Source organism: Carya illinoinensis, chromosome 11 (genome assembly GCF_018687715.1).
Source record: "Carya illinoinensis cultivar Pawnee chromosome 11, C.illinoinensisPawnee_v1, whole genome shotgun sequence".
In the NCBI taxonomy this organism is placed as follows: Eukaryota; Viridiplantae; Streptophyta; class Magnoliopsida; order Fagales; family Juglandaceae; genus Carya; species Carya illinoinensis.
This window is the reverse complement of record NC_056762.1, coordinates 13,233,911-13,258,749: the sequence shown is the minus strand read 5'-3', so window position 1 is coordinate 13,258,749 and position 24,839 is coordinate 13,233,911. Positions and strand designations below refer to the sequence as shown.

At 36.5% G+C, this 24,839-nt stretch overlaps 1 protein-coding gene and 1 long non-coding RNA gene across 2 annotated transcripts; one reads left to right on the top strand and one right to left on the bottom strand.

The window, feature by feature from the left end:
- Positions 1–8,356: 8,356 nt before the first annotated feature.
- LOC122280384 lies at positions 8,357–9,912 on the top strand. The gene is made up of 3 exons (XR_006229892.1): positions 8,357–8,382; positions 8,781–8,816; positions 9,676–9,912. It is a non-coding gene; the product is annotated as an uncharacterized LOC122280384 (long non-coding RNA).
- Positions 9,913–21,969: 12,057 nt separating this feature from the next.
- On the bottom strand, positions 21,970–23,980 carry LOC122283030. The gene is made up of 2 exons (XM_043095181.1): positions 23,656–23,980; positions 21,970–22,786 (listed from the first exon to the last, which is right to left on the bottom strand). Exons 1-2 carry the CDS (start codon positions 23,956–23,958, stop codon positions 22,265–22,267), a joined length of 825 nt encoding a protein of 274 aa, XP_042951115.1. The 5' UTR covers positions 23,959–23,980; the 3' UTR covers positions 21,970–22,264.
- Between the last annotated feature and the right edge of the window lie 859 nt (positions 23,981–24,839).

The following is a 24,839-nucleotide window of genomic DNA, read 5'->3' as shown; positions in this document are numbered from 1 at the left end:
TCTCCAAGCTCATCGATATGCCCATTCCAGATTTTAGATTCTACTTTCTACAATCATAGATCTAATTTTGTTTGTTTCTGTCTTCTTCATCGGTATGCCCATTCTAGATTTGATATTCAGCTTCTTTCATCCTATATCAAATTTGTTTTTGGTGAAAGATCGTTATTTTCCTTGTTTTTGGATAAATTATAGGGATTTCTCAAAGGGTTTTGGTTTAAATTGCATAAAAACCCACGAATGAAGGTCCCTTGGGGTTTCAAATTTGGGGATTTTCTAGAAAATTAGGGGTTGCATTTATTTGGGGCATTTTGAAGTCTTTAACTGTGATTTGATCTATTTACTGAGCTCTAAATTGATGTTTCAGTTCGGGTGGGGTTGTGATTATGCTTGGCTATCTTATTTTTCCATTGATTTCGTTTAAATTCTTGTCTCATTTAATATCTTGACCTGTGTATATATTTTGATCATTGTTGAAGATGTTGGCAATTTGCAGATCTTGTAATGAACTATTAGTTTATGAAATTTAGCCATTTTGAAGTTGGAATCCGAAATTATGCCAGTGTTGTGACATCCTGTTGTGAGTGTCTGTGCATTATATTTTGATGGTATTGTGGTATGTATTGTTTTGATAGTTTTGTGGATTATGTTGGCCATTATGCTTTCCAGTTTTTGTGAATTATATATTGTTGAGTTTTGTGGCATGTATTGTTTTGATTTGTGTTGGCTTGGCAAGTTTATGAGCTACAATGTTTCCCTCTTGTGAGTGAAACTGAGACTTGGTTGATGATCAAGCTGCATATAGTTCTTGGCTGATTTGAAGTCTTGTAAATTTTTATAGCAGCCTAAAATAATTGTCTACCTCTGCACTTGACCATTTATTCACTAGACTATTAGTTTTAGACCATATATCTGTTGCTTTAATGAAACTGAAAGTTGGGGTGCCATGTATGAAAAAACCGAGTTCTATTATGTATGGTCTGTTGCTACTCGAGTTTTATTTTTGATGATGAGAAACTATTTGTAATTATGTTGTTCTAATTATTGGAATTGTGCAAACTGAATGTTGTTCTAAATATTTGTTGTTCTAATGACTGGACATTAAATAAATACGTATGTTCTGTATATATATTTTGATAAGTAAAGAAATACATATATATTGCCTTGTGTTAACCATATTGTCGTGACTATAAATAACATTTTGACAGTGTTTTAGTTATGTTTATTAGCTGGTTTTGTGACTGGAAATACATGTGGACAGTAAATACGTGTTTTAATTGCTGCTTATGTCTTTTGGATTATGGTTAGACAGTTGGGGTGCCACGTATATTGGAGTATACTAGTGAATTAGCATTATATATTGTCCCTTGGAAAAGTTCAATAGATTTTTATTACTTGTAATATTATTACAGCTTTTTTTACCTAATGCCTGGGAAAGGGTCTTGTATAAATTAAATGATTATCCTATTGTTTCCCGTGATATTTTATTTTGCCTAAACACAGCCAATCATTTTTAAACTAATGATTATCCTAGTGTATTTTTTTATGCATTTATTGCTTGTCTTATGAATACCATTGGTCAGACCCTTTTTATTTTATGTAAGTATCATTGGACTGATCCTTTTTGTATACTTTTTGAAAAGATTTTGATGAGAGGAACTAGCAAGGCAGTAGTGCTACTTGTGTAAATTAATGTGTTCATGAATTTAATAGAATTTTAATGTATATTTGGTTTGGATTCAATATAGAATCAGAAATGATAATTCTGTAAATGATGAGATTGACATATCCTAATATTTATTCTGTGTTGTTGGGGTGCAATGTTTCGTATCTCTCGGGGGTGGGGGGTTGTTGTTAGGCTGTGATGATGGTGTTTTAGTGCGGGATAAGTCACAAGTGTTAATGGAGCCCTATTGATATGGAGGGATAATCCTCATCCGGATGGCCATATTGCAATTTTTGGTACTTTCCACAAAAGGCAATTAGGGTTCGGGTGAGGTTTTGCAGCCATTCGCTGTAAGGCTCCTTACGTATGCATGCTGATTATAGCATCACCATTCTGAGCCTTTTTACTTATTAATATATTCTATATATTAGTGAATCGGATGGGGATGCTCTTATTTATTATTATTGTGATTTGCATGCTGTTTGGGAAGTGTTTTGTATTATGTGTAAACTAAACCCCGTTGGCTGTGATGATGATAATCGCATGTGGAGATACTGTGAATTGTTGGTCATTTCCTCAATGGCTAGGTAACTCGGACGGCCAATTGTGATTGGCAACCGGTTGTTGCAGCCACAAATGGGTGACCAAATTTCTTACAGAATCCATTCGGTTCCTGAGTCGGCGACCCCGACTAAACCCCAACTTTCAATGTTTCTTATTCTAACATCTCATTAATATTTTAGAGATGAATTCACAAGACCAAGGACATATGTACTTGACTCACTCAAAAATAAGTAGCACTAAAGCTATCCCAAGTGCAGGAGGATGTCGTGTAATAATTAGGAATAAATTCCTAGATCGTCTCCTCAGGGAAAGTTACTTAGAAATCAAACTCGTTGAAAAATGTGAAAAACTTTACAAAGAGAAAATAAAATGATGGTATGTGCAATGGATGGGAGAGGACACTAGTCTTGGACTAGATTCATATTTTTGGATTTTGATTGTCGGATCGGAATGTAAAGGACTAATAGATTAAATTCAGAAATTGATAAAACTAAATTAAGAATTAAACTAAATTTGGAAGTAATTGACAAAACATGCACTGAAATTGAAAAGCCCCAAAATCAATGTTCTAGGGTTCATCATTATGTTCAAATCACAAATTCTCAAATTAACCACCGTAATTGTAATCACTACTAAAATGAAAGTTTAACAAAACGATAAAAATAAATAACATGAACTGAATGAATAACAAATAAATTTCTCAAACGTCTAAATCAAAATTCTCTAAAATAATTCAGAAACTCAAAACTGAAATGAAATAGCTAGTAGGGAATTGAAAAGATCAAGCCAGTTGAATGGAGATGAAGATTCGAAGTGGTGGAGGAGGCTGAGCTACAGTGGCAATTGGACCCCTCAAGGAGTTCTTCAATCTGCTGCAGTGTGAGTGATGATCCAGTGGAAATTGTGTAGCTGCGTGAATGATCGATTGAATGAATCTTCCTCTTCGAATCTGAACGAAAATCAAAGGACAAATGAATTCTAAGTGTTTCTCTACTCAAAAACCGAGTTTTCCATCCCAAGAGTGTTGACTCTAGAGTGAAAAATTGCTTTTATATGGTCTCACGGCGGAAAACCTAAAATCTGTCAAAATACGATATTCGCTCGAGCGGGGTGTCGAGCACGCGTCGAGCGTTCGACTCTGCCTGATTTCGCTCGAGCGGCCAATGTCTCCGCTCGAGTGATCTTTGTTTTTCAGGAACCCGCTCGAGCGGCCTGTCGAGCGAACATCGAGCGTTTGACTCTGCCTGAATTCGCTCGAGCGGCCAAATGCCTCCGCTCGAGCGATCTCTTTTCCCGCATCTCGCTCGAGCCCACTGTCGAGCGGAAGTCGAGCGTTTGAATTTGCCTGGCTTCGCTCGAGCGGCGGCTTCTGGCCGCTCGAGCGAAATGTACCATAACCCATATTAATTGGCAGTTGATAAAATTAGAGCAAAAATTCATACTTTTAATCAATTAAAATCACAATTTTGATTTATTCATTTTTCCATATAAAACTAATGATAAAGTAATGAAAGAATTAATATATATTGGTTCCAAAAGCATTAAAAATGCAATAATTCAACTCAATCACACCCCCCAACTAGCATTTTGTTAATCCTTGAGCAAAATAGTGAAAATTAATTGAGATGAATATTGCATAAAGATCGAAATTCAAACAAAAACAATCAAACACAATTCTGAATTCTCACAAAAGTGACACGTTACTACTCAACCCCTAAGGGTTATACCCACCAAGACTATCTTAACAATCTTTCACATAGAATTAAGGCAAATGTCTCAGAACTCAAATGTGTGTGTGGAGCTAGATCGGTTGTGTGTTCCTCATTACTAGCCATGATTTGCCATAGGATTTTTCAACCTTAAGATTAATTATTGCTGATTCTAACTAACTCAAAGCCCAAGGGTCTAGCAGTTTTCACGCCAGCTCTGTTTTTAAAGGTTGGACACTCAACCCTCAAAGTCTTGAGTAACTGTTTCTAGTCCTTTTTACTTAGGAAAGTTCACTAAGTTGCCTTTATTCTTTTTCTCTCTTTTTTTTTTTCTTTTCATTCTAATCTTTTCAAATCATTTTCCCTTTTTTTTTGCTTTGTTTTTTTTTTCTTCTTTTTTTTTTCTTTTTGGCATGGCTCGGTAGTCCCGCAGTTTACTTCTCCAGTGTTAAATCAATGAATGGTAAATAAGGAACACTACAAGCGTAAGCATGTACAAAATGTCCTTCAAAATTTACCTTTCGTTCTACAAAAATTTTATCAAGTTTCATCTCAATAAGCATAACATCCCGGTGTTTCAAGCCACATATCAACAAAATATGATGCATCAAAAATCATGCTCTATGTTTACGCTTGAAAATAAATCTTCACAAATGATCCCGCTCGACTACTCCACCAAGATGCTCAAATTTCACAAATCTTTTTTTTTTTTTAAACTGTGCACACATGCTACCCCCCAACTAGTGAGAGACATAGTCCTCAATGAGTCGAACGAAAGAAAAGAAAGTGCACAGAACTAAGCAAGCAAAACAAACAATCAACATGAAATATAAAATCAAAGCAAAAGAACAAATAAAAACAAAGCAAGTAAAGAAAACTGTAAAGAAAAAGAAACAAATCAAAACACTTCCCTGGGGTCTTGCACAAGCAAGATCTCTTCATGTGGATCAAAGACCTTCAGAAATGACTTTAGACGTTGTCCGTTGACAGTGAAGCTATTACCATTCTTCGGATTGACAATGTCTACCGCACCATGAGGATGAACGGTCTTTACAATGTACGGCCCACTCCATCAGGATTTCAACTTTCCAGGAAAAATGTGCAAGCGAGAGTTGTAAAGAAGAACTTCCTGGCCAAGTGTGAAATGCTTTGGATGAATTTTCTGATCATGCAGAATTTTCATGCGTTCCTTTGCAATCTGAGCGTTGTCATAAGCATTCCGACGAGTTTCATCCAATTCATTGATCTGCAATTTTCTCAACCCTGAAGCTTCATCAAGTGACATGTTAACATGTTTTATGGCCCAAAGAGCTCGATGCTGAATATCAACAGGTAAATGACAAGCTTTACCATAAACTAATCGATAAGGAGACATCCCTAGATTTGTTTTAAAAGCTGTCCTATAAGCCCACAAAGCATCAAGAAGTTTAACCGACCAATCTTTCCTATTAGGCTTGATGGTTTTCTCTAAAATAATTTTTATCTCTCTGTTTGCCAATTCAGCTTGCCCATTTGTTTGAGGGTGATAAGGGATAGAAACTCTGTGTGTAATACCATATTTCTTCACAAGTGTAGAAAATGGTTTGTTGCAAAAATGAGAACCCCCATCACTTATAATAACTTTTGGCATGCCAAAATGAGCAAACAAAAATTGCAAAAATTTCAGGACAACATGATGGTCATTTGTTTTGCAAGCAATGGCCTCCACCCATTTTGAAACATAATCCACAGCTAAAAGAATATATGTGTTTCCAAAAGAAACCGGAAAAGGTCCCATGAAGTCTATTCCCCAACAATCAAAAATTTCTAAAATCAGAATAGGGGAAAGAGGCATCATGTCTCTTTTGCTAATGGATCCCAATTTTTGACAAGGCTCACAAGCCTTGCAAAAATTATAAGCATCTTTAAACATGGAAAGCCAGTAAAAACCGCTTTGCAAGATTTTTGAAACTGTTTTCTTTGCTGAAAAATGACCACCACATGCACCCATATGACAAAATCTCAAAACAGAAGAAAACTCATCATCAGGAATGCATCTTCGAATCAATTGGTCCGAACAATATTTAAAAAGATATGGATCATCAAAATAAAAGTGTCGTACCTCAGAGAGAAACCGACGCTTATCTTGGGTGGACCATTTAGAAGGCATTCTCTCAGTCACCAGATAATTGACTATGTCAGCATACCAGGGAGCTCTATCAACCACAAAGAGCTGCTCATCCGGGAAACTATCATCAAGAGGAAGGCTGACATTTGAAGAAGGAGATGATGACAATCTAGAGAGGTGGTCAGCTACCACATTTTCAACTCCTTTCTTATCCTTAATGTTGATGTTGAACTCTTGAAGTGATAGAATCCAGCGAATCAAGCGTGGCTTTGCATCTTTCTTAGCCAACAAATACTTAAGAGCAGAGTGGTCAGTGAAAATAGTAACAGGAGAACCAAGAATATAAGTCCGAAATTTATCAAGTGCAAAAACCACTGCAAGTAATTCTTTTTCAGTAATGGTATAATTTTTCTAGGCATCATTCAAGGTCCTACTAGCATAATAAATCACAAATGGCCTATTATCCACCCGCTGCCCCAAAACAGCTTCTAAGGCATAGTCACTAGCATCTGTCATAATCTCAAAGGGATGGTCCCACTGCGGAGGTTGCACAATAGGTGCAGTGGTAAGCGATTTCTTAAGGGTATCAAAAGATTTTTGGCACTCATCAGTCCAAACAAATTCAATATCATTTTGTAAAAGAGTGCACAAAGGTTTTGCAATAGAACTAAACCCTTGAATAAACCGCCTATAAAAGCCAGCATGACCAAGAAAAGAACGAATATCCCTAACTGTCCTAGGAATAGGAAGTTCAGATATTAATTCAATCTTTGCCTTGTCAACCTTTATACCCTCAAAAGAAACAATATGCCCCAATACAATGCCCTGAGTGACCATAAATTGGCATTTCTCCCAATTAAGTAAAAGATTTTTTTCCTCACATCTCTGGAGAATACGTGCCAAATTATGCAAACAACTCTCAAAGGATTTTTCAAAAACAGAGAAATCATCCATGAATATTTCACAAATGTCATCAATCATATCAGAAAAAATACTCATCATGCATATCTGAAAAGTAGCTGGAGCATTACACAAACCAAAAGGCATTCTAGTAAAAGCAAAAGTGCCAAAAGGACAGGTGAAAGTGGTTTTCTCCTGATCCTCAGATGCTACAGCAATTTGATAATAACCAGAATAGCCATCCAAGAAACAATAATATGCATTACCAGCTACTCTTTCCAAAATTTGATCCAAGAATGGTAAAGGAAAATGATCCTTCCTACTGGCTGAGTTAAGTTTTCTATAGTCAATGCATATTCTCCAGCCAGTAACCATTCTAGTTGGAATCAACTCATTTTTATCATTTTTTATGACAGTCAAACCAGATTTCTTTGGTACCACTTGAGTTGGACTTACCCACTTACTGTCTGAGATGGGATAAATGATACCCACTGCGAGTAGCTTAAGCACCTCCTCTTTCACAACTTCCTTCATGGTAGGATTGAGCCTACGTTGAGCATCACGAACTGGTCTAGCATCGTCTTCAAGATGGATTCTGTGGGTACATACAGCGGCATCAATGCCTTTGATGTCAGCTATTGTCCAACCAATTACGCCTTGATGCTTCCTTAATACTTAAATCAACTGGGCTTCATCTTTCTGATTTAGCTTTGAGGAAATCTGTAATACCCTAGTCTTACTACGTGAGTCTTTACATCATTTTATTTTATTTCTTAAGTTAAATATGTTCATGTAAAGATTTTTATTATTTCATTTTAGAGGGGTGTGTTTTTGTTTTTATTTTTTTTTATTTTTTTTATGTGGGTTGTTAAAATAAATTAAGTACATGAATTTTAACACCTAATAGATGAAGAAATTCATTTTCAAACCCATCGGTCTACACCTAATAAATGAAGAAATTCATTTTCAAACCCATCGGTCTACACCTAATAGATGAAGAAATTCATCTTCAAACCCATCGGTCTACACCTAATAGATGAAGAAATTCATTTTCAAACCCATCGGTCTACACCTAATAAATGAAGAAATTCATTTTCAAACCCATCGGTCTACACCTAATAAATGAAGAAATTCATCTTCAAACCCATCGGTCTACACCTAATAGATGAAGAAATTCATCTTCAAACCCATCGGTCTACACCTAATAAATGAAGAAATTCATTTTCAAACCCATCGGTCTACACCTAATAGATGAAGAAATTCATCTTCAAACCCATCGGTCTACACCTAACAAATGAAGAACAAGTCTTCTTCATCTCTCTTCCATACTAGCCAACTCCACTTCTCTCTTTTCTTCTCCTCTTCAAGAAATCAATCCTCTCACTTTCTTCAAGCTTTGGACCTTCACTTGACCTCTTGAAAGAATCTAAGAGCTTAAGGTAAATTGTTTAAGATGATTTTATGTGATTTTCGAAGCTAACTAAATTATTTAGTTTATGTTTTGATGTTATGTTTTGTATATCTACATATATGTTCTGTTTTAAGGGATTAATTATATATATAGGGCTGTTTTGATGTTGTGTTTTATATATATATATATATAATTATGCTCTGTTTTAAGTGATTAAATGCATATATGAAGCTATTTTGATGTTATGTTAACTAAATTAATTATCTTCTTATGTTACTCTTGTAAGGATTTGTCGAGATGGTAGTTATTTGAAGTAACATTAAGGGTAGAAAGCGACGTTAGATTTATAATATTTTAGCCATCGTTAAAAAGGGGATCTAAAGGATGTTGGATGAGTTTTAACACACTTCTTATTTATTGGATTAGGATTTTCTGAAGTTAAAGGAATTTCAGCGGATCGAGGTAAGTAGCTATGACCATGCGCCCACGCCAAGTTCTCTTGTGGAAGAATATATCTCTATCTCTTTCCAAATGTTCTTCTAATTAAAGAATAAATGAGTTTATATTATGTACAAACCTTTCTTGGTAGCCCCTGTTAAGTATCCTATCGATTATAATTGATTGTATGTGTATATGGTAATGCATGCATGTAGATCCTAAGTCATGAAATTTTTTTTATACATGCTTCTTGAAATAACTAAGATTTTATTTATATGTAAGCATGACATAAAATGTTATTTTCCAAAATAAAAGCATATTCATCGGACTAAGGAAGATATGGAAAATGTTGATTTCAAAGAAAGAAAATGAATGAATTAATGTATGAAAGTATGTAATGGCCACATGAAAGGAAATGATATCAAAGAAATGGGCAGATTGCAATGCCGGGTAAGTAGTACTGGTAGTGCACCCAGTGCTGCTCCCTGACAGAAAGGGGTTCCTAACCTGTGGCCACGGGTGGAATCCAGGTCCAACAGGACCGCTAACCCCAACACACGGGGCGTAATAGTGTGTTGGCCACAAGAAAGTGAAAGATTAAATGAAGTATATGCATGAAGATATGATATATAAGTATGTATGAAAATAAGAAATAAAGATTTTTGCATGAAAGTATGAAGTAAGTATATGCATGATAGTAAGAAGTAAGTGTATGTATGATGTTATAAAGAAAGTATATGCATGGAAGTATTGTCAGAATTAGTATTGGTTTATGGATGCATGTTTTCAAAAGAAAGTACTATATGTTTTTTTTAAGTTAACAGCATGGTGTACTACTTACTGAGTATTAGACTCACTTTGTGTTTATGTTTTAAACGTCCAGGTACAGACGAATCTACTGAGGAGCTGAGTATTACTGAGGAGGGAGAGGCCGATGTTTAGTAGTCCCTGGGTAGTTTGGTTTCTTCTATGATGATATATGTTTCTTATGTTTAAATAATGGAAACCCTTCTGCTTTAAGTTAGTTTTCTTTTGTAATGACTAAAGGGACTGAGTCCCTTTTTGTTTAAAGTAGTTATCTTAAATAAATGGATGACGGACTCTGAGAGTCCTTTGTAAAGGAATGTAAAGGTATGTCTATTAGATGTTTATTTCAGTTAGAAATTAGAATTTATGCATGATGTGTTCGAATCGTCACGCATTATCTTTTAAAAAAATAATAATAATAATAATAACAATATGGGCATTCATTTAGAACTAAATTTACTGTTATAATAGGAAAAAAAAAAAGAACAAGTACGGGATCACGGTCTCGCTCTTGTTAGGGTGGAGTTGTGACAAAATCACCACCGGAAAAGTGCATTCTTCAGGACCAAGGAACACATACTTTAAATCTTGAGGAAGTGGTTTCAGTTCCAACTGGGGAACTTCTTCCTCTGAAGATTTAAGCATGTCTGGTGGTGGTAGAGCTTCAAACTGGTGTTTCCATCTTACTCCCGCAAATTGTACTTCAAGTGGTAAAGATGAATCTGCAAAACAATCAAAAAAATCAAAGTCATCTTCATTGATATGATCAATTTTCTCATCAAGTAAAAATTCAGGTGTCTAAAAAATATAATCATAATCAGAGAATGGAGAAGTTGAGCAAATAAAATCTGTTGGTGTCAAACTCTCCACATCATTCAGATCGCTTGTGTCATCAAAATGTGTTGGCATCTTGCAAGCGTTGAAAACGTTCAACTTAAGTGCCATGTTCCCAAAGGTAAGCTTCAAAACTCCACTTCTGTAATTGATCAATGCATTTGATGTAACTAGAAATGGTCTTCCTAGGATGACAGGAGCTTGATAAATACTAGAGACCGGCTGCTGCATGTCAAGAACCACAAAATCCACTGGGTAGTAGAATTTGTCCACCTGGACCAACATGTCCTCTACAATACCCCTCGGTACCTTAACTGATCTGTCAGCCAGCTGTAGCATGATGGAGGTCTTTTTCAACTCACCTAATCCCAACTGCTCATATACTGAGAACGGCAGCAAGTTCACGCTACTCCCCAAATCAAGTAAAGCTCTCCCAATGCGTGATTCACCAATCATAATGGAAATGTTGGGAGAGCCAGGATCTCCAAACTTCTGAGGAGTCTCACTCAATATCAATGCACTAACTTGCTCCGTTAGGAAAGCTTTCTTCTTCACATTCAGCTTCCTCTTCACTGTGCACAAGTCCTTCAAAAATTTTGCATATGAAGGCACTTGTTGTATGGCATCCAAGAGTGGAATATTGATCTTCACTTACTTGAAAATCTCTTGGATCTCCGTGTGATACTTGTTCTTTTGGCCAGCTGCCAATCTCTGAGGATAGGGAACCACAGGTTGGTATCCCTTACTAGTCTCAACATCTGCACTTACAGGCTTCTTCAGCTCTGGTCTCACTACCTCTGGTTCTTTCTCAACTTCATCAGTCTCTGTTACATCTTCAGGTGTAGGACCAACTACCTGTGTGTCTATAGGCATCTCTGGTTGGGGAACTTCCTTCCCACTTCTCAAAGTAAGAACTGCCTTTGCTGTCTCAATAACATCTCCTGAGACATTATGCACTTGCTGTTGTTGCTGCCTATACACTTGAGGATTAGGCTGAGGCTGTGCTGGAAATTTCCCTTTCTCTAGGGTGCTCAAGGTTGTGCTCATCTTATTAATAGTGTCTCGCAACTCATTTATGGCCTGAGTGTTCTGATTATTTGTGGTGGTCTGAATCTGCATGAATTGCTGAAGTGTATTGGCCATCTGAGCCATACTATCATCTAGAGTCTTCTTTGCAGATGATGAAGGCTGAAAACTCTGTGCAGCTACATGAGGCTGAAATCCAGGAGGAGCTACATAAGGATAGCTCTGAGGATTCTGATATGGTGGATACTGGTGCTGAGGAGCACCCTGATTAAATGGTTGCTGATGAGGTGGTGGGGACCGACCAGGCTGATCATTTCTCCATGAGAAATTTGGGTGATTCCTCCACCCCGGATTATATGTGTTGGAGAAAGGCTGATTCTGTGCTCTATTAACCCAGTTAGCTGATTGCATCTGCTCAGACCCACCTTCTTGAAATACTGGCATAATCGGGCAGTCTTGGGTCTTATGGGTTGAATCAGCACATATAGAACATGCCTCTACTACTTTCACAACCTTCACTTTTTCCATTTCCATGACCTCTAGTCTTCTAGTCAATGCAGCTATTCGGGCCTGAACATCGGTGTCCTCTTTAAGCTCATATCTACCCCCTCCAGAAATAGCCCTCAGTGGCTGTGCTGCTAATGGAACTCGATCAGTACAAGTGTTCCACTGTTGTGCGCTCTCAGCAAGGTAGTCAAAAAATGATAGTGCTTCATCAGGTTCTTTGCTGAAGAACTCCCCATTGCACATTGTCTGAACAAACTGCTTGCATTCTGAAGTAAGACCAGTGTAAAAATAGCTCACCAACCTCCAAGATTCAAAACCATGATGTGGACAGATGTTCATCAAATCCTTAAATTTTTCCCAACTGGCCTGAAAGGTCTCATCAGGTCTCTGACTGAACTGACTAATTTGCTCTTGCAAAAACTGAGTTCTCTGAAAAGAAAATTTTTTTTGTAAGAATTCACACTGCATATCAGACCAACTAGAAATAGAATTAGGCCTCAAAGAATTAAACCAAATCTTCGCTTTATCCTTTAAAGAGAAAGGAAACAAACGAAGTCTAATGAATTCATCAGTAACAGCCCTAGTGATAAAAGTGGTGCAAGCCAACTCAAAGTCTGTCAAATACTGGTAAGGGCTCTCAGAATCCATCCCGTAGAACTGAGGTATCACTGACATCATGCCATGCTTAATAGAGAAATTAGATGCATTTTCAGGTAAAACTATGCATGATGGTGTAATGGTGCGAGTGGGTTGCAAATAATCCTTGAGAGTGCGTGGTGCAGGTGCAGCCATGTTTTCTGGTTCACTTTCAATTTCCTCACCTGACTCACTAATAGAAAAGATAGAAGAGCTATCTATCTCCAAACTGTGTATACTACTCTCAACACTCGATGTGACTCTATGCAACCTATTTGAACTGTCCCTCACCCATGACATGAAACATTAGTTTAAAGAGCATAATAAAAATAACGAGTTTAAATTTAAGTTAAAATACTTTCCTCGGCAACGGCGCCAAAAACTTGACTCACTCAAAAATGAGTAGCACTAAAGCTATCCCAAGTGCAGGAGGATGTCGTGTAATAATTAGGAATAAATTCCTAGATCGTCTCCTCAGGGAAAGTTACTTAGAAATCAAACTCGTTGAAAAATGTGAAAAACTTCACAAAGAGAAAATAAAATGATGGTATGTGCAATGGATGGGAGAGGACACTAGTCTTGGACTAGATTCATATTTTTGGATTTTGATTGTCGGATCGGAATGTAAAGGACTAATAGATTAAACTTAGAAATTGATAAAATTAAATTAAGAATTAAACTAAATTAGGAAGTAATTGACAAAACATGCACTGAAATTGAAAAGCCCCAAAATCAATGTTCTAGGATTCATCATTATGTTCAAATCACAAATTCTCAAATTAACCACCGTAATTGTAATCACTACTAAAATGAAAGTTTAACAAAACGATAAAAATAAATAACATGAATTGAATGAATAACAAATAAATTTCTCAAACGTCTAAATCAAAATTCTCTAAAATAATTCAGAAACTCAAAACTGAAATGAAATAGCTAGTAGGGAATTGAAAAGATCAAGCCAGTTGAATGGAGATGAAGATTCAAAGTGGTGGAGGAGGCCGAGCTGCAGTGGCAATTGGACCCCTCAAGGAGTTCTTCAATCTGCTGCAGTGTGAGTAATGATCCAGTGGAAATTGTTTAGCTGCGTGAATGATCGATTGAATGAATCTTCCTCTTCGAATCTGAACGAAAATCAAAGGAAAAATGAATTCTAAGTGTTTCTCTACTCAAAAACTGAGTTTTCCAGCCCAAGAGTGTTGACTCTAGAGTGAAAAATTACTTTTATATGGTCTCACGGCAGAAAACTTAAAATCTGTGAAAATACGATGTTCGCTCGAGCGGGGTGTCGAGCGCGCGTCGAGCATTCGACTCTGCCTGATTTCGCTCGAGCGGCCAATGTCTCCGCTCGAGCGATCTTTGTTTTTCAGGAACTCGCTCGAGCAGCCTGTCGAGCGAACATTGAGCGTTCGACTCTGCCTGAATTCGCTCGAGCGGCCAAATGCCTCCGCTCGAGCGATCTCTTTTCCCGCATTTCTCTCGAGCCCACTGTCGAGCGGAAGTCGAGCGTTTGAATCTGCCTGGCTTCGCTCGAGCGGCGGCTTCTGGCCGCTCGAGCGAAATGTACCATACCCATATTAATTGGCAGTTGATAAGATTAGAGCAGAAATTCATGCTTTTAATCAATTAAAATCACAATTTTGATTTATTCATTTTTCCATATAAAACCAATGATAAAGTAATGAAAGAATTAATATATATTGGTTCCAAAAGCATTAAAAATGCAATAATTCAACTCAATCAGTACTTCGCCAACCTTCTTAGCCAAGATCCTCAACTCCATCCCACTTACGGTGGGCAAAGTGGGAACTCTCCTATGACCATCGATGACTTTCCACCCTTACCCCCTAACGAGCCTATCGGCGTTAGAAAATCAGTGAGGGGTGCAAACTTCACCCTCGAAGAAGACAAGTTGCTTGTCTCCACATGACTAAATTGTAGCCTTGATGCCGTTCAGGAAACAAATCAGAAACACTCCCAACTTTGGGAAAAAATCTTTGAGTACTTTCAGCAATATAAAGAAATCACAAATGAGCGGACAATAAAGTCTTTATACATCAGTGGTCGGTTATTCAAAAAGCCACAAATAAATTTTGTGCGAAACTAGCTCAAGTTGAAGGGTTAAATCAAAGTGGCATAACTGAGCAAGATAAGGTAAAAATACCATACGCTTACTTATTTTACAAGTAATTTATTTTTTCATTTTCAGTGGTTTAACATATATTTTATTTGTTTAAATACAAGTTTGAGAAGGCGAAGATTATGTACCAATCGTTAGAAAAATGCAGTTTCCAATTTGAGCATTGTTGGCACCTATTGAAGGACCAACTTAAGTGAATTTGGCGCGCCACAAAGGATGCTGCGCCGCAAAGGAAGACGATGTCCCCGTCCCTGACCTCGACCTCAACTCGATGTTTCGCCGCTACAGACGATTCAGTTTTTGATCTCGAGACGGAGAATGTGATAGAAAATGAAGTTATCGAATTGGACCGACCAATGGGCAGGAAAGCTGGAAAAGGGAAACGAAAGGCCCAAGGCAAGCAAGCAGAGGAAAATTTTCAACTTAGAAAGATGAAGTATACTTTTTTAGAAGAGTCAAGTGCTCAGGAGAAAGAGTTTTATCGCCTTAAGGCGGAAAAGATGGAGTATGACAAGGAGAAAGAGGAAAAAAAATTACATCTTGAAGATGAAAGACTGAGGTTGGAGGGAAATAAGATGAGAATTGAAGCTGAAAAAGAGCAAAGTAAGAGGACGAAAGACTGAGGTTGGAGGCTGAGAAAGTGGAGCTTGCAAATAAGGAATCAGATCAGCGCATTATGATGATCGATGTGAGTGTCATGCCAGAAATGCAGCGGCTATATTTCTAGCAACTCCAGAGGAAAATCATGATAAGACGCAGTAATGCCCGAGATTTGGATTGATTGTAATGTAATTTTTTTATTGTACTTTTGATGATATTTTCCTGTTATATTTTTGTGCAAGTAAATTGGATTTTATAATTTCAAAAACAATTATAAATTACCTCAAATTTAACCCACTATTATATCAAAGAAATACGAGGCCACTGTTACTGTTAAAAAAATGAGTGAAAATTTTATATTTAATACGTGACTAGGTTCAAGACCATTAAAAAAACGGATAAAGAATACTAAATAATAAAATATGGCCATCACGTTAGAAAATGCACTAGTTAAATAAAAAAATTACTATTTTTATAATACAAATTTCGGTTAAAAAAATGTTGTATTTGATAGTCAAAACCGTAAAAAAATTTAATAGAAATTGATATTTGAAAAAAAAAAGATAATAAGACAAAAGAGTTAGTAGTTAAGATTGTAAATGGAAGAGAGAGAAAAAAGTAATAAAAAAAGAATAGAGAAATATTATTTAATAGAATAAAGATAGTGATGGGGAATGAGATGTGAGAGGTTTTTAGAAGATGAATAAAATTTAGAGAAAATTTTATAAAAATGTGATTTTAAGTTAAATTATAAGGATGAGAATGGAAAATGAGATGTGGATGCTCTAATATTAGCTAGCAAGATTTTAGTGAAGTAGCAATAGATTTAGTGGCAGCACACGGGGACTACGTACGTATCAAACATATGGAAAATTTCAGGTACCACATTTCTATCCCACCTCCACTCCACTATAATGAGTAGACATTGTCTATTGATATTTGAATTTTTATAAAAATAAAATAAAATAGATCCAAGAATGATAAAATGTCCGCATTTTATATATTGGGATGAGGTAATGTGATTTGTAAGCCCCGCAACCTGGCCCGTCCAATAACCTATTTTTTTTTGCCCGAACCAACCAAATTCGACGCTAGTACAACATATAATTGACCCGACCTGGAACATTCGGGTTGGGTAGAAGTTCAGTTTCTTTATTTATTATAACTGCATCCGAATTCTATTATCTTTCAATTCCCAAACTAGAGAGAGAGAGAGAGAGAGAGAGAGAGAGAGAGAGAGAGAGAGAGAGAGAGAGAGAGAGAGAGAGAGAGAGAGAGAGAGAGAGAGAGAGAGAGAGAGAGAGAGAGAGAGAGAGAGAGAGAGAGAGAGAGAGAGAGAGAGAGAGAGTAATTGCCTAGAACCCCAGCATACAGCATACCCATCAACCCCTTCATTGTCAGTGAATAATAAGAACTGAAATTGAAATGCAAATACTGATCTTTCGGTCTGGAATCAGGGCTGTAGGAATCATGCATGAGCATGAATTTTTTAAAATCGTGCCTAACGCAAGTGCTGAGTCCATCAACCACTTGGCCTTGTGTTTGCATGACTTGGTTGACCTCGAAGGTCAAATTGGAGCATTTCACCAAAGCATCCATGCTCATGGTGGCCAAGGGGGTGGCAGCAATAGCTTTCGCAGTGGATTGAATGTTGGTTGCAGCAATGTAATGGGGAGGATTCTTTGGGCTTGGGTGGTGAGCTAGTGGCTTCGTTGACAATGGACTCCAAGGCACCACTAGCGTATGGCTTTTCTCCAATGTTTTGAATACTGTACCGGATGTCGTACTAGTCAAGCCATTGGAACAAAATATTTCAGTACCGGTACCGTTTTGTGTACCGTTTTGAGATAGTCGATATATAAATAAATTATATATATAAATTATATTTCAAAATAATATTCTATATATGAATAAATTATACATGAATACATATGTATATATAAATTATAAATAGTCTGGTATGAATTGGGGGTCAAAAAAATGAAATTATAGTTTAAAAAATGAAAAAAAAAACATAAAGTCTGAAATATCGGCAGGTACAGGTCGAAATACAAGTCGGTACGGCCGATATTTTAATCGGTACGAAACATGTACCATACTTGTACCGGCCTAGTAACCGGTATGGAATGTACCGGCCGGTATGGTACGGTACCAAAAACACTACTTTTCCCAGGTGTACTCGGAATTGGAAGTGGGATTTGCGGTAGTGTTGGCGATTGTAGGGGTTATGCATTTGTGGGTAGTGAGATGGGTCTCTTTAGAGTATGTATGTGTCTTTTTTTGAGGTGATGCACATTCCTCAACAAATAGAGAGAGAGAGAGACTATTTTTTTTGATAGAAATATGCTTCACTGCATTCATTCATTAAACGAAGTTACAACTGTGACTTATAAGTCAAGAGAACCAGACTATAAGATCTACTAACGCAACTGCTCAGGAGCTTCCCCGCACATAAAGTGACGGACATTGTCTTAAAACTTCTAGAACTCTCAAAAGAGAGAGTAAACGCTCTGTATGATCAGAGACTGGATTGCTCCTCCAACCTCCAGGGAGGCAGAATGTGGAGACAAATACTATGAACAAACTAGTTCAATAGCATATACCTATCCTAAAACTAACTAACAACCAGATAACCCAAAAAAACCAACAAAACAAAAACAAAAACAATAAACAACCACGAGCACGGCATGGGCTCCGGCGGCACACCCTCCACAGGCAATCGGCATCACGAGCCCAACGGCACGAGCACCCAGCTTGCGTACGGACCACAGAAACCTCCTCAACAAAGGCCGGCCGTACGACCACTGGCCGTAGCATCGACCGCCGCTCTAAGCTCTTTGCCTCAGATTGAGGCCGCTCAACAGCACCTCACCTCACTGTGGACTCCACCTGAAAATGACAGAACAACAAAAACCCAAAAAACACGGCAGCAGAGCCGTGCAAACCACCAACAACTACACAAAAAGAACCGGGCAGGACACCAAAACCAGACTCCATAAACAGGCCACACCACCGGCTACACAAACAACATCAGCAAAGACCGTGCAACAACAGGAAGCCGAACGCTAAAAACAGGAAAAAACAGAAAGCAAAAAAAACTACCGGCGATTAGAAGCCGTGCCAAACTCAAAAAGAAAATCTGGGAGGAAAACCGCCGCTCGGAAGCTGAAGACCGAAGCCTGAGGATCCAAACAAGACCGAGATCATCTTCTGCAGGTAACCCCTGGTGGCGCGTGAGATACACACGCCGCAGTGAGCCAAGGATTCGTCCCGCGCGTGACTGCTACGCCCCGCTCCGTGTGGCACTTCGATCGGTGTGTTTGTAGATCGGCAAATAAGCAACATCCCGGAGGGACGCGTATTGACGTTCGGCGGCTGGACGGCCTGAGGCGGAAATCCTCCCTTATTGGCCTGAAAAACGAAAAAAAATAAAAAAAGGTAACGGACCGCTAAAAACGATAAAGAGGGAGAGAGGGGAGCAGGAGATGAAACTCCCACCCCCCTCCCCCGGTCGAGCAGATCTGGGTTGGGGGAGGTTAAAGAGTTAACGGAGACGGAGGGAGCGAGAGAGAGAGCGTTTCGGGAAGACTCTATATTTTTTCTCTTCGAGAGAGAGAGAGACTAGTTTCTAAAGAAGGGAGTTAGACAATCGGGAGATGGAAGCGGGCTATAGTTTCTCCCGCTAAATAGCTCATACAACCCAATTCTAATTTTAATCCGACTTTATTGGGTGGGTCGGATTCTACACTTTTTTTGTATACATCTATGATTTGTAGCATTGCTCCAAATATATATATATATATATATGGAGATGCTATTCTCCTTGATAAAGAAACAAAACAAAAGACCTACAATTTCAATATAACATTCCATACAAATAGATCGCAAATCAGTACTTTATAGAAAAATGCTTTAATCTTAAATGAAATGCTTTGGATCCTGAATGCGGAATTTAAATTGAAGTATTTTTTTAGTAATGTTAAGAATTTAAAAAAAATATATTCAAAAATATAAAAAAATAAATGAAAAAGAAAAAATTTACCTTCTCCTTCATTGGATAGTCGGGCTGCACCTCTTGCAGCAGTACCCGTACTTTCTATGATAGTACTCATTTATGGGTTGGAAATGCTCAAAAAATGTAAATAATTCCTTGATGACAAGTGCAAGTTGGTACTATATGTTGTACCATAAAGCTAATTAAGGTTTGATTAGACAGGTTTTAATTTGTTCCTTCTTTTTATAATTTAAAAAAAAAAAGAATGAGGACTAGGATGCAGCACGAGCTGGGTCGAGCATATTTATTTTTATTTTTATATTTTTTCATTCATTTTTACCTCTCTCGAGTCTCGATGGGGTTTAATATTTCTGAAAATGAATTATTTATAAGACATTCACTTGTTTCTCATATCCCCTAAATATTCCAAGACATTTCTCTAAAATTGAGATGTGTCGTACGTCTCTCAATGCTTCGATCTTTGCAATTTTTTTTTTTTTTTTTTTTTTTTTTTTTTTTTTTTTTTTTTTTTTTTTATGCTTTGACCTTCATAGATATCTCTCCTTCCTTAATTACTTTTATAGCTCACCTGCCTAAAGAAAATGAAGATGCATGTTTTTCTTTTCTACCTATTTCTTCTATTTTCTTTCATAAGAATAAAAAAAAAAAAAAAATTACAATATGGATTGAATTCAGGGAAAAAATGGGAATATTTGCACTCATTCCCTTTTAGGGTTCTCTGGATCTTATCCAGTTATGAATACTCCCATTTTAAATATGGCTTAAGCAAATCTCATAAATTATCAGATCCTTTGACATTATCATATTTTAATATATTAATTTAATCAGTTTAGAAAGAAGGAACGTATCATGTGAAATCAGAAGCACATTAAAATAAAACTGTAACAGCATCAAATAGGGTGAGGAAGTTGATTATAATGTTGAATTCTTGACAAGGAAAGGAATGCCTTGAATTCTTGGCCACAGATATTTATTTGATCTCAAAACTAATCATGAGTTCATATTTTCAAATCAAATGAACAACTATATGGTCAAATCCGGACATCAATCTAAGTATATTAACCACAAAAATTGTATCTAAAATTGTCAAGAATACGATAGATTGATGACATATAGTCTGATTCTCTGGATGGAAAACTTGAATTCCAACCTCCGATTCCCCTTTATCCCAAAAAGAAAAAAAAAAAAAAATCCAAAAATTCGGTACATCAATCAAAATATTGGCAAAAGATGATAAAATTAAAAATGAACAACAACACCACTCTAAATCAATTGGGTAGCCAACATGCAAGAGGCTGCAATTTCAAAGTTCATTTATTTATTTTGCTTTCTTTATTTCTTTCAAGAGAAAACCAACGTACATTAAACTCATAAGAGAAGGTAGGTGGGCAACTTATAAGACTATGAGGAAATTAAATACTCATTTACTGTCTGTTAGGTATATTAATGAATTGAGATAGTAAATGGCCATAATTAGGTTCATGCAGCCCCTATTAAAACGCGCATCAGTTTGACAAAGTGTAGGTGAATGCTCTTTTCAAACATTTATATGACGCAACCATAATTTCGTACATCACTATCCTCTTTTATAATCTCAAGAAAAGGAAAAGGAGCAAATAGAGATGTATCCTAACTCCTAGTACTTGGCCTCCTACCCCATATATGAATTTTTAGGCTACTTAAATTAAGGTAGGGGGGATGGTACGAAGCGAACCTTCAAGCTCTCTCATATAAAGGTCACCATATGAGATAAATGGCTTTTACTCGTTTGGCCAAGTTTCTATATTTGTAGTAATTTCTGTACGGATTTGTTCAGTTTGGGATAAAAAAAGAAAAAAGAAGTAACAATCTGAGTTGGTCGGTACGCAGTATTCCTAGAGAAAAATTACTGTTTGCAGTACAATTTCTCGGTTTTACAACCCAGTCGATTAATAGAAAGCTTATTTCTAACCAATTTGGGTTGGTCACTGATATTGTAATTCTGTACACCGTAAGCATATCTCTTTACCCTTATCCTTAGGATAACATAATGTAAATTATTAAAATGTCTAATTATTTTTATTTTTTTAAAATAATTACGTATTACTTGCACATTTTACGATTTTACGTGAAATTATACCCTTTAACTAAATGTGAAAAATGAGTCTCAAATGTTAAAAAAATTTTGTGGGAGCCGAAGGAGATGGCTTCTTATCAACCTCCACATGATATCAGTGCCCAAACATGAAATGGATACATTAGTTGAAACAGGTTTAAGGTTGCAGTAAACAAAAAATGGTGGAAAATGAATGCATTCTAAAGTCATTAGTATGAGAAACTTCAGAAATGCCTGGCAATTGTATCTGTTAGAAGAAAGCGCATTAACACCAGCACAGTAGCCCCATCCGAACAGAATTGTATATATTTGGTGTATCAATAAATGGGTTTGTAAGGAAATTTTTTTCAAAGTAATTTTTGCAACCTAGCTTATAAACATTAGTTGAATATATTAAAAAGGAAAGAGAATTACACTACCAATATCATTGAACATTTTTCAGGTCTTTCCCTATACTTCCAAAGAAGCAAACAGATCTTCCAGAACGGAAGTACTCATCGATTGCCATCATAACTCCATGAGCACCAAATCCAGATATAGTTGTAGTTTAATCAAAACACAAACTGCATACACATTATAGAAATTTCTGTCTACAAGCAGAGAATGAAAAAATTAAAATATGAAGTATGAAAAGATAAGGAAAACAAACATTCAGAAGGGATAACATTTCTATCAACTATACTGACAAAACCACCATCCTTTCATCATGTACAATGTTCTTTTACTGAAAAATCTATTTCTTAAACCCTAATCTAGTCTATCATCTAAAAAATTAGAAATATTAATATAAACCATAAGTAACATTCTTTAATATCTCAAATGGATATGTTGAGATCAATCCTAGGTTTTTTCATCATCGGCAACGGAACTGTAGAACTGCACCGAGGACATTTCGGGTTACTTTTCGTTATTAATACATACGATAAGCAACCGGGGCACCCTGCTGCAATCGGCGAGGATGACAATTGATCTTCATGATCTTCTTCCTGTGTTTGTCTGATAGAAGAGGATGATGAAGAGTATGAAGGTGACAAGGATGATTTCCAAAGTGATCCTCTCTTCTTGATCGGCTCTTTCTCTGCCCTCTCGAGTGCTGATTTCACCTTATCAAGAGTGCATACACTTTGATATGTATTCGATGAAGAGGAGGGTGATACTAACTTCAAATCCAAGCAAGTTTCTTCAAATAGATTCAATGTGATTTTTGATGGAGATGGCGGGAAATTTAAATCTTGGAGCTTAGGAACAGTTGTGTCGGTTTGGTGTTTGTGTTCTGCTATTGAGGGTGAACTTGGCGTCAATGGAGTGTTACATCTTTGTAGGTAGACTTTCCCTGACTGCAAACATTAAAAGTTCATAAAAAGCACACAAAATTAGTATTAGCTTAACATATTTTGCCGATCGTATAAATGGAAAGATGGTAATGAATGATTATTCCAGGAAAAGAACAGAATTTATTAGGGTGATGAGAGGGAAGAGAGAGAGAGATTCAAGGCAGAGAAGAAGGCATTAAAAGCAGCAGATAGAGGAAGTAGAGCGCGATCAGAAGGGAAGAGGCAGAGCATTGAAGAAAAACATTGAATTGATAGAAAATGAATATCCTCACGCCCTTAATTACTGTAAGACGAGAAAGCTTTAATTTCGTCTAAATTAAGCAAAAAGGTTTGAAATCAAGCAAATTACTGGATGGGTCGAGCATACAAATGGGTTAGAATTTATGGGTTCTGTTTCGCTGCAGAATGGCAAAATATCTTGCACATATTTGAGCAAAAGCATCATTACTTTTGGGTCTGTACCAAAAACTAAAACCTCAACATCAATTCATGAACCGAACGAGTTGTGTTCCCTTTCTGATAAAGAATGGAAACAAATGGACCAGAAATTTTAAAAATTAAAAAAAAAAGAATTAAAACAATGAAAAATATCGAATTTTCTTCTCCTGATTTCCTTCCAATTTCTACGTAACCAAACAGAGAAAAAAGACGAAACAGAAAACTTCAAAGCAATCAATTACATAAAATAGTCAATATCTCTACCATACAAGAACAAATAAAAAAACCCAGAAGAATCCTGTCAACAAAATCAGAGAAGAAGCTTCAAAGCAAGCCATGCGACAAAAGCAAAAATCCGCAGTAAGCAGAGCGATCTTATCATAGAACAATGGCGAATTTCACGAGAAACGACCCAGAAGAGAAAATAGACGAACCTTCAAGTCTAGGCGCTTTTCCCAACCATTAGGGACCTGCAAGTCGAGGTCCAATTCCTGCGACTCGACAAGCTTAGAGGAGGAGGAGGTGGATGAGGAGGACCCACCAAGAAGGTCACGAGTAATCGGAGCCATAGATTTCTCACCGCTCGAATCATTACCGACCGTCCGATGCTGATCCTCCTTGTTGTAGCCATTCAAGACCCGAACCAGAGAGCTCACCTCAGCAGCCATTTCTGAAGCTTCGCCAAGCTTTTGCTTTGCTTCAAGAGGAACACAGAGAGAGGGGCCGATGGCTTTCATTGGAATAAATATAGCTCTCTTTCTCCCTATATATATTATATGAGGCCGTTATGAAATAAATAGAAAAAACATTTTTATTGATTTTTATCTTTCTATAATATTCAATTAGAAAGTATAATTAGTTTAATTGATTAATAATAAAAGAATTAATTGTTTCATTTATTGTTGGTGAGTATTGACGGAGGGGGTGGGAGGAGAATTCAAGAAAAGAGTTTTAAATGCTGTGAAAATTACAACGAGTGGACAACTCTGCCTCTTTAATTACAAATTGACGTCTTATTTCCATTTGTGTGGCGTTTCCTTGTCTCCCTTCATTTTATGAGATCGGAAAGTTGAGTCATTATTTTTATGTTGTTTTCTTCTTTGTATTCTTCTTTCATGTATTTTTGACTTTGAGATATTTTTAGAGTTTTTTTTTTTTTTATCAGATTTTAAAATTTAAAACGGAAGAAAAATAGATACTTAAAAGTAGATTCATTTATTGAGGAAAAAGAAAAGGAAAAAAAGAAAAAAAATTCATTTATTGAGAATTTAATATTATTTGAAGAATTTATTCAAATCATTATAAATATTATGAGATTCACTTCATATATTCATCTTTCTCACACTCTTAAGTCTTGAGAGAGGTTTGGATAGTAAGTTGAGATGAAATGAGTTAAGATAAAAATTAAGAGTTGAATAAAATATATTAAGAATATCATTTTTTAATATTATTATTGTTTTACGATTTAAAAAATTAAATTATTTATTATATTTTATATGAGAATTTGAAAAAATTGTAATGATGAGATAAAATGTCTTTTGTTCTAAAAGAAACTCTTGAAGTTCCAAATCTAACGTACTAACATAAAAATATTCTTAAAATTTGAGAATATCTTGAA

What these genes read in the sequence shown, in the direction of transcription:
- LOC122283030 (XM_043095181.1), bottom strand. Translation starts at nt 23,958, where the DNA reads ATGAAAGCCATCGGCCCCTCTCTCTGTGTTCCTCTTGAAGCAAAGCAA. An exon ending in AAAAGCGCCTAGACTTGAAG is followed by an intron (nt 22,787 to 23,655) that starts GTTCGTCTATTT and finishes TAATGTTTGCAG; the next exon opens with TCAGGGAAAGTCTACCTACA.